At 47.6% G+C, this 13,894-nt stretch overlaps 1 protein-coding gene across 1 annotated transcript; it reads left to right on the plus strand.

Annotated features, from left to right (window-relative positions):
- Positions 1 to 2,842: 2,842 nt before the first annotated feature.
- PCSK1N (proprotein convertase subtilisin/kexin type 1 inhibitor) lies at positions 2,843 to 13,365 on the plus strand. The gene is made up of 3 exons (XM_080988314.1): positions 2,843 to 3,005; positions 8,548 to 9,143; positions 12,502 to 13,365. Exons 1-3 carry the CDS (start codon positions 2,955 to 2,957, stop codon positions 12,761 to 12,763), a joined length of 909 nt encoding a protein of 302 aa, XP_080844440.1. The 5' UTR covers positions 2,843 to 2,954; the 3' UTR covers positions 12,764 to 13,365.
- The last annotated feature ends 529 nt before the right edge of the window (positions 13,366 to 13,894 follow it).

A 13,894-nucleotide genomic window follows, 5' to 3' on the forward strand; every position in this document is an offset into this window, starting at 1 on the left:
GTGTGGTGTAGTGGTTAAGAGCGGTAGTCTTGTAATCTGGGGAACCGGGTTCGCGTCTCCGCTCCTCCACATGCAGCTGCTGGGTGACCTTGGGCTAGTCACACTTCTCTGAAGTCTCTCAGCCCCACTCACCTCACAGAGTGTTTGTTGTGGGGGAGGAAGGGAAAGGAGAATGTTAGCCGCTTTGAGACTCCTTAAAAGGGAGTGAAAGGCGGGATATCAAATCCAAACTCTTCTTCTTCTTCTTCTCTTATCTCTGTTGGGGTAACGGCCGGTCCTGATCCCCCGGTGACTCACCTCCCTGTCTCGCCTGAAGGCAAGCACTCCTGCGAGTACTCAGGCCTCTCCTTCTCTCAGACCTTAGTCTCTGCAGCTTGGGAGACGTGGGTGGGTTCCTAGACCCAGAGGCCGCCTCAGCCTCCCCTGACCCAATCGGTAGTGGAGCAGCTGTATGTGATTGCCCATAGGTAATCCCCGCATCTGGAGCCAGGGCAAGCTCAGGCCCCTGACTCGGCCCAGCTGGTGCTTATTGCAGGGGAACCGGTGCAGACTGGGGCTCTTCAGAATCAGGCCCCAGACTCGGTCCAGATGCCACCTGAGGCAGAGGATCCAGTGCGGACTGAGACTCCTCCAGTTCCGAGTCTAAGCTCGAGTCCCAGGCCATCACACTTTAGTTGGCAGTGGGCATGACTATACCTGTGTCAACATGTGGTGAGTCAGTCCTGCTGAATCTGAGATCCCCTCTTGCTCATTCTGCCCCAAAGCCCAGTCCTGATGGCACCCACTGTGTAAGTTTGGTTGGCTCTTCCAGGAAGAGTGTCCAGGAAGTCTGCCACCCGCAGGAGCTGAACCCACACTGGGCTTGGTAGTGGTGGTGAATGCTTGAAACCAGATTCACTCTGGAAGACACTTGAGCTTGCTAGACTCACTTGGCTTACATGTATTCTGCCTCAAGGGTGCTCCAGTAGCTATGCCGTTTGAACGTCTCCAAGCTGGAGTTTTATTGTGGGTTTAGCCTGCAACATATTCTTGACACAAAAGCAGGACAAAACACAGAACATTTGTGGTATGGAAAGTTACGGGATTTCAGCAGGAAGAACATACGCAGCAGGCACTGATTGGAAACAACAACAACAGCGACAAGAGTATTGTTAGCCCAGAAATGGAAGCAAGAAGAAATTCCGATGAAAGAAGAATGGCAGACAAAATTAATGGACTATGCAGAATTGGATAAAATGACAGGAAGGATTCGAAACCTGCGGGACCAGAGATTCACAGAAGATTGGAAGAAATATACGAATTATTTGAAGAGCAACTGTAATCAACAAATTATGTTAGTAGGACTACAAGAAGTTTTGTAAGGAGAAATAGATGAAATGTTGCAAAGTAGAAAAAGAATAGAGATATTAGTTATGAGATTTAAATGTAATAGGGAAAGTAAGAAATGTATATTAAGTGATTAGATTGGAAAATTTTCAGATGTGATTGATGGAAGCAAAAAAAAATTGTATAAGATGGACAAGTACTTTTAATTACTGTTGAAAATGATATGTTAAAAAACTAATAAAAATTTATATATAAAAAATTGGAAATGAAGCAGAATATCCATCCCAAAGCTTTTGCAGATAAGTACAAATAGCATTGAAAGTGGAATTGTGACTAACCACAAGAAGCACAAATCACCATGAATGCAAAAATAGACTTTTAGAGTTGGCTAGTATCTTAAAGGGGACGCCAGAGGAACTGTGTAGGGGACAACTTTTTGGACACGAGATGCTGCCTGGCCACAAAACTCACGGGATGTTCTCTGGATCGGTTGGTAACTCTCAGCATTATCTACATCGCAGGGTTGCTGGGAATTTAATATGGGGTGTCCCTATCCCACCCTTTGCGAGTGCCGTGGGTGCTAAAACATTTTAAAAAGGAAAGGAAAAGGATATGGGCTAAATGAGGCACTGGAAGGAAAAAGAGAACACGAAAGGGGAATATAATGAGGGTTGGAAGGTTGGAAGCAGGAGGTGAAAATAAGAGACGCCAGGAAGCTTTTTCCTTCATTTAAGTTCTCTCTGAGTAAGTGGCAGGGTGAATGCACTCTACACATGCTCAGAAACATTTGGTCAGCATTGCTCTATCTATGCCAGAGAACTGCAAAGCGCCCTGTGATCTTTGGATGAATTCAGTAAATTTATTTTTAATTTAATTTAATGAATTTAATAAACAACTAATATAAAAGTAAATAATATTGCACCCCTTTTCATGGCAAGCAGGCCAAAAGTGAGTTCTGTCTGAAATTAAACTCCACAGAGAGTGGGGAGAGAGAGAGATTAACAGTATGATTCACTTCAGGAAAAAGGTTTATTCTTTAAAAATAATAATAAAACAAAACAAAACCACACCTTTCTACACAGTCACGGAGGCTGTGCAGATAGCTTGGCGCTGAAAGGGATGCACTTTGCACGCGCTCCGGGGCACCGCCTTCCTCGTGGTGCCCCCTGTCCTTGGCCGGTGAAATCGGAGGCGGAGGTACCGGCGTAGCCGCGCTTCTTCTCCCCCCGCAACCCGCCAAGGGTGTCAACTTCGATAAAATATTGGATGGGGGGCAGGTAAGCCTCGCCCCGAATAATCATAAGACGTGGCACGCACACAACCATTTGAATGAGACAATGCCCATTAACTTTGGGGTGGGGCTCAAATATGCTCAAATATTTTAGGAGGGGGGCGAAGGCACCTCGCCCTCCCCCCGCTGGCTCCTTATATGCCCCCCGCTGTCCTTGAGCCCCGGGCGCGGAGCGATGGGCAGAGGCGGAGCCCGGCGGCGAGGCGGAGCTCCGGCTCTTGTCTGGCGCCGCCGCCGCCTCCTCTGGCGCAGTCCGGGCTCGGCTCCGTCGCTCGCTTGCTGTCGCCGCCGCCGTCGTCTGGGCAGCCTCGGCCTCCCGTCCAACCCAGAGGGAGCGATGGGCCCAGCGCTGCTGCTCGCGCTGCTCTCGGGCCTCGGAGCCGCCAAGGTAGGCGATTCGAACCCAGAACCGGCGCCGGAACATCAGTCCGCCGGGCGGGCAGGATGACCGGGGGGACGCGAGCCACTTGCGGGATGGGCGAGCATCCGCGGAGGGGGCGAGGGATCGGATATCGCGCGTTACGGGTGCCGGGTTATCTGGGGACTCCACACCCAGAGGACACGTAGACGAGCCCCTGGCCCTGCGGCTTGGCTTCCTTGCTGGAGCGATCCAGAACCATTGGGCTCTGCCGGCACCTTTCTGTGGCGCACCTGCTTTTCTGCCTCTGCGCAGCCAGCCGCGCTCTGGAGGGCGCGCATCTGATTTCTGTAGACGACTGAATAGTCGTCGTTGGCAGCCCAGGGAGAAAGGAGTCGCGGGGGGGGGGGGGACTCAGGAGCCCAATTAATGGGGCACTGTGGGGTTGGCGGGGTGTGTGTGTGTGGATGAGAAGCGTTCTTCATCTAAATGATGGTGATCTGGAATAAGGATGCTCTCCAAATTGTGCAGGACATCTGGCAATCTGCGTGTGTTTCTGTGCTGGGAAGGAAAAAACAGCGAGTCATTTGTGCATCTTTTTCACCCGCCGATCCAAGAAAAGGCGCTCGTGTGTGTGTTTCTGCGTGTGCTTGTGACTCATGCCTGTTCCCTCTGTGAGCAACTGGGGGCTTTTGTGGGTGGAAAGGTAAAGGATGCGTTACGAATTCAGCTCCATCGTTTCCAAGAATTACGCACAGCAGAAGAAGAGTGTGCATGTGTGCAAGGGGCCGAGCGAGTGCTGGGGGGCGTTGCTGTGTACAAAGTGTGGGTGCGCGGGACTAAGGATGAGCTAAGGGTGTGGGGTTTTTGTGGAAAAGGTGTGACGGGTGCAAGCCAAATTGCGGGGTGTGTCTGTGCGTGTGATATCCGAGTGGGCAGATGGGTCGCAAAAGAAGTACGCCGTTATTTTTGCAGCTACAGATGGGTAGCCGTGTTGGTCTGCCATAGTCGAAACAAAAATTTTTTTTCTTCCTGTAGCACCTTAAAGACCAACTAAGTTAGTTCTTGGTATAAGCTTTCGTGTGCATGCACACTTCTTCAGATACACAGGCTTTTTTGCAGCTGTTATCCATCTGTACAAGACGGAGTGTGTGCGTGTGTGTTTGTGTGTAAAAGGAGGTGCAAAGTGAGGGGGTACTGAAATACATGCCATGTACTATTCGTTTTAAAAAATAATTCAGGGCATGTATTTTGGGGCATTTTATTGAACAAAATTCATACACTAATTGATTGTCAATAGAGCCTCTAAACGAGTTACAGAACAATAAAACCAGCATTAAAATCAAAACATTTTTTAAAATGCCAATAAAAGACAAGAGTTAAAAGCAGGAATGAAAACATATATCAAAGAATACTTAAAATCTGCAATAAACTGGAAACATATTAAGGCACAATTTTCATTGATGGGCTTTTATGTCCATGGCCTGTCTGCTGTGCGCTGCCACCCATCTCAACTGTAGGAGTCTTGACTCCTTACTAAGGGGCAGGGGTAGTTTGAACAAAGCCAGAGGCAGATTGGATGTTGCTGGGCTTTTGCACATATGTAGAATGTGTGTTTGAGGTGGGAGAGGCTGAAGGGAGCCCCCCTTAGCTCAGGAGAGCCTCACAACCACCAAAGTGATTTCTCAGTGTACCCAAACCAAGCAGGCTTCCCAGCATCCATCCTCCTGGTGGTTGTGACTAACTCTGCAGGAAGACTGCGGAGGACCTTCCACTGTGACACATCCTCAAGGGCTTCTGTGCACATCCTTGCAGAGATGCCCAGCCTTAGTCTGGCCCATCTGCCTCCTCTACTGGCAGATCTCCCTTGCCCCCATTCCAGAGGGTCTTTCAGCTCCTGAATCTTGATCACGGCTCAAGTAAATTTCTCCATTTGGGTAGGCGTTAGTCAGCGGAAGTTTGGTTACTGGTCCCCAGATGTGAGATGGGCGCATGGTGCAAATTGATATGTTAATAATAACAATGATGTTAATCATTATTAATGATTAGTAATGCCCTGAAATTTGGCTGCTGTTAGTTACGTAGATACGGCTTATATATGAAGGACATGTGGTGATTTGCAATAACCAATTTGCAATTGGGAAAAGAGTGTGGCTGGTATAGATCGTATTTGTGTGTATTGGGCTAGTAGGTCAGAACTTGGAAACAGGCTTCTGGTACACACACACACACACACACACACACACACATTCAGCCTTTGTTGTTCTGTCTTCATCAAAGCCTTTTTACAAATGTGAAGAAAAATAGAAAAATGGATGTGATTCTAACCAATTATACCATCTGGAGATGCAGAAATATAAACACCTACATCTACAAAGGGAGAAGCAAAATGCCATACTATGGCAGTCAAGAGGCAAAATAGTTTATTGTGACGTGAGCTTTTCAGTCCCTACAACTGGTCCTGCGAATATCTACTGCCTCACCAGAAAACCATCTCATTTTCTGTCCTTTAGCTGTATCAGAATTATTGCACAAATCTGACAAAAATCCAGAGTGAAACCAAGAAGAAAAATCTGGAAAGAGTCTAATAGAAGGGGCTCAGGCATAGTCCAGTTTTCTGGCTTGGCTTTTTTATTCTATTTTAATTTTTTTTAAGTCTCTATCTCATGTTCTTCTAGACGTCAGAGCAGGAAATGTGCAGGCAGTTTTCGGCTCAATTACTCATTCAAAATTAAATCTGCCTCTGCTTTGTAGTATTCACCCCCACGCCTCCCCCAGCCATGAAGCTCACTGAGTAATGCTTGATAATTCAGCATGCAGTGGTACTTCTGGTTGCGAATGGGAGGCCCGTTCGCAACATGAAAAGCTCACAACCTGAAGTGCTGTATCTGCGCAGGTGCGCGGCGTGATTTGGCACTTGTGCACATGCGCAAAGCATGATTTTGTGCTATTATTATTATTATTATTTATTATTATTATTTATACCCTGCCCATCTGGCTGGGTCTCCCCAGCCACCCTGGGCGGCTTCCAACAAAGTATGAAAATACAGTGGTCTGTGGGGTTTTTTAATGTATTTTTATTAAAGATTTTCTTGATTTACAAAGGTATGTGCAAAGTCTCTCATATTTTTGTTTTTCACGTAACAACTTTTTTTTTTTTTACAAATCAGTTTCATTTGTTGAGACATTAGGAAGAATAGGGGGAAAGAGGTGGGGGGGATATGAGTGGGGGTGGGGTCGGGTGGTGAATACAGTGGTCTGTTAAACATTAAAAGCTTCCCTAAACAGGGCTGCCTTCAGATGCGCGTGCTGCACATGCGCGAGCGGCGAAACCCGGAAGTAACCCTTTCCGGTACTTCCGGGTCGCCGTGGGACGCAACCTGAAAAAACGTAACATGAAGCAAACATAACATGAGGTATGACTGTAGTTGTGCCTAAACACCCGGGCTGATCCAAGATGTTTTGCTGCTGGAGGCAGAACAGCAAATGACACCTGCACCTCCAAAAGTCAAGGTGCATCGTGAGCAAGATGGACTGAGTTAGAACTGTGGAGCTGGAAGGGACCCTGAGAGTCATCTAGCCCAACCCCCAGCAAAGCAGGAATCTCAGCTAAAGCATCCCTGACAGATGGCCATCCAGCCTCTCATTGAAAACCTCCAAGGAAGGAGACTTTGCCGCCATCCAAGGGAGACCATTCCGCCATTGAACAGCTCTTACTGTCAGAAAGTTCTTCCTAATGTTTCGTTGGAATCTCCTTTCTTGTAACTTGAATCCGTTGGTTTGGGTCCTGCCCTCTGGAGCAGGAGAAAATAAGCTTGTTATTGTGGCACCTGAGGCATAAAATCCCACAAATTCATTTCCCTGGGAGTCAAAAAAATGCAACGACAATAAATTCAATAACCATTTGCTGTTCTTTTGGGACACTCAGAATGATCTTCCTGCGGCAGTTACCTCATGTCCTGCCAGGACCTTGTTGGTATCGTTTCAAAGGCTAAGCGCTTCCCCTTGCTAAAACCAATAAAGTCACATCCACACGATATATTTAAAGCACGTGGCTTCCCCCAGAGGACCCTGGGAACAAGCTTGTTAAGGGTACTGGGAATGGTAGCGCCATGTGGGATAAACTAGTTTCCAGAATTGCTTGGGGGAACAAGGACTGTCAAAACCATTGTAAATTTGCTTTAAATGTATGGTGTGGATGTTACCCAAGATGTAAAAGTGCTTTGTTTTTGGTTGAATTGTGCCCTTTACCATTTTTGTTTTCACTTTAATTCTTAAGTTACTTTAAACATATCCTTCCAGTAGCACCTTTAAGACCAACTAAGTTAGTTCTTGGTATGAGCTTTCGTGTGCAAGCACACGAAAGCTCATACCAAGAACTAACTTAGTTGGTCTTAAAGGTGCTACTGGAAGGATTTTTTTTATTTTGACTATGGCAGACCAACACGGCTACCTATCTGTAACTTTTAACATATCAAATGGCTTTTTCATACTTCGCTGTTGTTGTAAACAAAATCAGCCCTTCTTACCTTATGGGGTATCCAAGAGCCCATATGGAGTCCTTAAGTGGGTTCCCTATCAGTAGGAGAAAATAACAGAGGCCAACCAGAGAATATTGAGAAGCAAAGCAGCTAGTAAGCCTGATCTTTATTAAAGCTGCTGCAACAGGGTGCTCCCCTCACCCGCAGGAGGATTGAGGAGGACCCAGAATATAGGTGTGCCTGCCCTATATTTAAATTCCCTGCCCTGGAACTCAAGGCCACCCCTCCATACATCATACATACATCACAGAAGGGGTGTAACCCAAGACCACCACCCACAAACATCATACCTACATCACAGAAAAGGCGGTCTACAACAGAAATTTGAATGTTGTTGTTTTTCCTGTCTGCCAGGTTATCTGATAATGCCTTTCCTGGTAGTCTGGCCATTCCTTTGAGATGGTGATTACCCAATTGCTGAGACAATGGGAAGGTTCCCTCACCGCCTCCCTCCTTGTAGAGAAAACATTTGGTCAGTTTGGGAGTCAAAATGGTTTCAGGACGGTCTTCCTGTGCTGCTCCAGACATGTGGTCCACATATCTATGTACATGCTTGGTTGCTACATTAATGAACATTTATTATATGGTAGTACCTCTGGATGTGAACAGGATCCGTTCCGGAGCCCCGTTTGCATCCAGAAGTGAACGCAACCCGCATCTGTGCGTGCGCGGATCGTGATTTGCCGCTTCTGCGCATGCGCATGACGTCACTTTGACCATCTGCGCATGCACGAGCGGCGAAACCCGGAAGTAACGCGCTCCGTTACTTCCGGGTCGCCGCAGCGCACAACCTGAAAATACTTATCCCGAAGCTACTTCAACCCGAGGTATGACTGCATATACAAGACTTTACATTTTTTTATTACACTGTTCCATATTGATGTATGACGGCCCACACCACGAAATGCCCAGCGACTGGCTTGCTGTGGGGCAGAGGTGGTACCGTGTCCCCCTCCCTGCGATTGCTGCCAGCCTGACTTCTGACCTTTCCTTAAAATTCAGTTTGCAATCTTTCCCCCTGTTTCTTACAGCCTCTCCCCAGCACAGGGGGCTCCCGTGGAGGGCTGAACCACAACTTACCTGGGGGAGCCCGAAGGGTTCGGCGGGAGCTGCAGGGAGTGCCCTACGAGGCGGTCGAGACTGCATTGGCCAATGAGGTGTATTACCCCGAACTCGTCCGGCTGGCAGCGCTGGAGAGAGCCATGTCGTCCCCTGGTGGTCAGCTGCAGGAGGAGCACCTCGCCCAAGCCTTAGAGAGAGCCATGGCCTCCTCTGGTAACCAACTGCAAGATGACCGCTTGGCCCAGGCGCTAGAGAGAGCGGTGGCACCGGCCGGGAACCAGTTCCAACCAGACGAACGCTTGGCCCTTGCTCTGCAGCGCCTCCTTCAGGACGGGCATCGCCGGGACCAGGAGTCTGCCTATCTGGCCAACTTGCTCAGGCTTTGGGAAGAAGCAAAGGGGGCCCCGTTGTACCCAGAGTATGATGAGACCGGCTTAGCAGGCAACTCCTTCCCACCTCAAACACAGCGAAATCGCCACTGGGTCCCAGAAGGAGGATTTGAACCCCAAGAGGAGCTGGGAGGGGAGGAAGAACCCACTGGGGAGATGGACCCAGAGATGCTGAGGTAGCTGGAATGGGGTCCCATTTCTGAGCTAGGGCTTAGCCCCAGAACCTGTTTGGAATGTCATTCTCAGCTGTGTAACACAGGAAGCAATAAAGAAGGGAGTGCCTATGACATAGCTGTCAACTTTTCCCTTTTTTAAAGGGAAATCCCCTTATTCCGAATAGGATTCCTCGCAAGAAAAGGGGAAAGTTGACAGCTATGGCCTATGAGCATGTGCAGAATGCCCACACATCGTCCTCCATTGCAGAATAAATTCAGGCTGCCTTCACACACCTCTCTTTTTATATAGAATATATAATTAAAATAACAAGATGGTACATTTGAGGAAGCAGTTAATGGAACAGGAAGTGGTACATAAGAAATTTCAGTGGCAGTTTATATTTTCACCAGAATCAAGCAGTAAAGCGTTTTCCTGGTTTCAGGTTTCAGGTGTGGGGCTATGTCTGCGTGACTATCTCCACTTTTTTTTTTTTAACCATGCATATAGAAAAGTAGCTTGTCGTGGAGAAGAGTTCACCCAGCCCGCTCCCTGGCAAGCTCTTTGTCCAAATGCAGGGAGTTTGTTTTGCAAGAGTAACTCGTTCAGCAATGCAAACCCTCACCTGAAATGGTGTAATCCAGCAATGACGTTCCATCTCTTGTATGATGAACTGGCTTTTTGGAGTATAAAAATAATTATCCAATACAGTGGTGCCCCGCAAGACGAATGCCTCGCAAGACGGAAAACCCGCTAGACGAAAGGGTTTTCCATTTTCAATGCGCTTCACAGGACGAATTTCCCTATGGGCTTGCTTCGCAAGACGAAAATGTCTTGCGAGTCTTGAGATTTTTTTTTCGCTTTCCCCCCCCCTTTTTCTAAGCCGCTAAGCCTTTAATAGCCTTTTAGCAGCTAATCCGCTAAGCCGCTAAGCCTTTAATAGCCGCTAAACCGCTAATAGCGCTAATCCGCTAAGCCGCTAATAGGGTTGTTTCGCAAGACGAAAAAACCGCTAAACGAAGATACTCGCGGAACGGATTAATTTCGTCTTGCGAGGCACCACTGTAATACAAGAAGATTCAAACAATGCTTGGGAAATGCATGGTTTTAAACAACTTGTGCGTTAACACAGCCTGCCCCTGCCTCACGCACATGGAAACAAAGGGCAAGATTGCTAGGCAGAAGAACAAGGTATGGTCTCCAGCAGTTTTACCTTTTTAAAGAAAACCATAGCCTAGGAAATATTCAGTGTAGAAAATCTGGACCCTAGAACCGCCTTCTTCAGCCTGAGGTCCTCCTGAGGTCCTGGACTACAAATCCCCTCTTTCCTGACTCTTTCCTGACTGCTGGCCATGCTAGCGGGAGCTGATGAGAATTGTAGTTCAAAGCATCTGAAAGATGCTGCTGGGCCCAACAGCCCCTCCCCCACCTGGATATTCCAGGTAGGTCCCCAGATTTGCATCTGGCGGCTTACATGCTGGTGGAATTCTGGAATTTTAGTTAGTGCACTGCGCAGTCACTAATTTCTTAGTAAGGAGGGAACCTGCTTCACTTTAGGTAGATTTTGGCATGTAATAATTTTAGTAAAATGCAAGAAAACCACGATGTAGAGCAATATAGGATGCGGGTGGCGCTGTGGGTTATACCACAGAGCCTAGGACTTGCCCATCGGACGGTCGGCGGTTTGAATCCCCGCGATGGGGTGAGCTCCCGTTGCTCGGTCCCAGCTCCTACCAACCTGCAGTTCGAAAGCACGTCAAAATGCAAGTAGATAAATAGGTACCGCTCCAGTGGGAAGGTAAACTGTGTTTCCGTGCGCTGCTCTGGTTTGCCAGAAGCGGCTTAGTCATGCCTAAAGGTCCCTTTACCTTTACCTATATAGCATTATAGACTGACTGGGTTGCATCCAGTGCTGTCCTTCCATTTGTGAAAGGCACCTTCTGTGAGTGCAAAAGAGAGAGAGGAATTTCTCCTTTCTCCTACAGCTCCCTGCACTGCCTTCCATGCTATTCCAGAGGAACTGAGCATATTTGTGTGTGTGTGTGTGTGTGTGTGTGTGTGTGTGCGCGCGTGCGCGCGTGCAGAGATCTAGAGAAGGATGGCAGGAGGAGTAGTAGACATTGTCGGCTCTCCATGCCCCCTGGATCAAGGAGCCCTTTGGAAGGACAGGACTGAGTCCAAGTACTTGCATTTCTCTGTTTGCTACCTTAAGGGAACTTTTTCCCACATCAACTTGGCTGGTGAGGAAAGCTTGTCTTATCAGCTGTAGAACCGCAGTGAGCCACAAAGTATTGTGGGACACACACAATGGGAGATGGTCACTGCGGGGGCAAGCTGTTTTCCCTGGAAGTCTGGACACCAGTATCAATATTGTCAGTAAGACATCTCGGATAAGCTTTCAACTTATCTAAGAAGCCATTATCCTAGGGTATGGAGAAGGGGAAGACTAATCCAAGGAAGAGAAAAATCCAGGTGTTACCTCTGGGAAATCTATTTTTTCCCCAAATTTTTTTATTGATTTTCCACATTTATCACAAAAATGACCTAACGAAACACACAACAAAGAAAAACACATTACACTACAATAAATTAAACACAAAGAAAAATTATTTCTTCAAATACCGTACCTAATTCTCATTACATTGATAACTGACTTCCTCGAATCCCCTCTTACTGAATCTCATTATATCACCTGTATAGAAGTTCTCCAGATTCATATTTCTACTGATATTAACTCCTTTCATTTACTAACCTCTTCTCCTTTATTAATTTTCAAATCCTTAGTATTTACTACCACATATTCTTATTCTACCCCTAAGCCTATTTATCATTTCCAAGAATTTTCTATTTAATTTATATCACAATATTTAGCTAAATATTCTTTAAATTTCTTCCAATTCTCTTGTGTCTCCTCTTCTTTCTTGTCACGTTGGCCAGCTCCAAAAAATCCAACATCTTCATCTGCCATTCTTCTATTGTTGGTATTTCTTGCGATTTCCAGTTTTTGGCTAATAAAAGTCTTGCCGCTGTAGTGGCATACAAAACCAGTCCAACATCTTTTGGGGGGCATTTCCAGTCCTAGTACCTCTGGGAAATCTAGAAGAGCAGACCCCATACTAACCAATCCATGTCTGGGAGTTTCAGCAGCATCATTGGGTTCTGTCAACGAAAGTGGGGTTTAGTGGGCAAGGCGAGTATGGGAGGGTATACTTGTATGCCATCAGAAATTGCAACTTCAGTCTCCAGCCTTTTTGGGGAGAGGGGAGATGGCAGGCAACTTTATGAGTCAAGGCCTTTCCTTGGCTCCCACAAAGGATTGTGGGAAAAGGCGGAGAGGGCTCCTTCGTTCGACTCACCTTTTTCTCTTGCTCTTCTTTGCAGATACCTGGTTGGCCGGATCCTGGCAGGAGCGGGCAACCTGAACCCCCAGCGTTTCCCAGCTCCTCCCCGGCGCCTGCGGCGTGCCATCTTTGACGGAGGGGACCTACCTGAGCCCCCCAATCTTCTGCGGGTCAAACGACTAGGTGGGGAGGCCGGGGGGGAGCCCCAGCTGCAACGGGTCAAGCGGACAGAAGGGGAAGGGGCCGGCGGGAGGAGGGGGGTTTCTGGGGGGATGCAGAGGCTTCGGTATCTGCCTGAATAGGAGGAATTGGCATAAAAAAGATTGGGGGAGCCACCTCGCCCCTGCCCCCCACCTCTCTGGCAGTCTCTGAATGTCAGTGGACTGTGACACCTCGTGTTTGTTCCTGCCTCTTTTCTGCCTTGTGATCCCAAATTACTGAGGAGGAAGGGGGAGAGCCTTTCACTGGGCTCCCCAAATCCCAGTTCTGTTATTGTATGGGGAGGGGCTCTTTTCCCCGCTAACCTTCTGGGCGTCCTGATTGAAAGCTGCAGTTTGATGGTGATCATATCTCCCATGTCAAATGCAGAGCTGGTGGCCATCTTGGCTTTAAAAAATATTTAAAAGTGGCTCAAATAACCCCCACCCACCCCTGATTTTCCTTCTGCCTTAATAGTCCCATTACCTCAACCCTGTCTCTCATCCCTTGCTCCTCCCTTGGCCCACCAGAGTTTCCCCCTGCTTGTGTATGTCCGGTTTGTAAGATGCCTTGTGTTCACCCACATTCACGTTACACAAAGACATATGCGCCCTCTTGCTGATTTGTCGCCCTGTTTGATCCTGCTTGTGGCCAGAGTTTTTGGTGTTGATGAATTAATAAAGAGCCCACCAGGTATTTTAATGTAGCGCTGACATCATTGGTGTCATCTTCTCAAACCTTTTTCAAATACCCTTCACTCTGTTGAACTATGGAGCCCAGAGGTTCAAGTCTCAACGCCCTTGGGAACTTTTTACAGGACAGGCTTGAGGCAACTCAAAACTTTTGTCCAGTCTCAAGTTTCTCATCTGTAAAACAGGTAAAATATTTACCGCTTTGGAGGGTTCCAGTGAGAATGAATAAGATAAATGATTTTCAAAGCCTATGAAAACAGCTATAAAGGTAAAAGTAAAGGGACCCCTGACCATTAGGTCCAGTTGTGGCCGACTCTGGGGTTGCGACGCTCATCTCGCTTTATTGGCCAAGGGAGCTGGCATACAGCTTCTGGGTCATGTGGCCAGCATGACTGAGCCTCTTCTGGCAAACCAGACCAGTGCATGGAAACGCCGTTTACCTTCCCGCCAGAGCGGTACCTATTTATCTACTTGCACTTTGACGTGCTTTCGAACTGCTAGGTTGGCAGGAGCAGGGACCGAGCAACGGGAGCTCACCCCGTC

The sequence above is a fragment of the Podarcis pityusensis genome (genome assembly GCF_964106645.2).
Source record: "Podarcis pityusensis genome assembly, chromosome: 17".
Classification (NCBI taxonomy): domain Eukaryota; kingdom Metazoa; phylum Chordata; class Lepidosauria; order Squamata; family Lacertidae; genus Podarcis; species Podarcis pityusensis.

What these genes read in the sequence shown, in the direction of transcription:
- PCSK1N (XM_080988314.1), top strand. Translation starts at nt 2,955, where the DNA reads ATGGGCCCAGCGCTGCTGCTCGCGCTGCTCTCGGGCCTCGGAGCCGCC. An exon ending in CGGGCCTCGGAGCCGCCAAG is followed by an intron (nt 3,006 to 8,547) that starts GTAGGCGATTCG and finishes TGTTTCTTACAG; the next exon opens with CCTCTCCCCAGCACAGGGGG. An exon ending in ATGGACCCAGAGATGCTGAG is followed by an intron (nt 9,144 to 12,501) that starts GTAGCTGGAATG and finishes TCTTCTTTGCAG; the next exon opens with ATACCTGGTTGGCCGGATCC.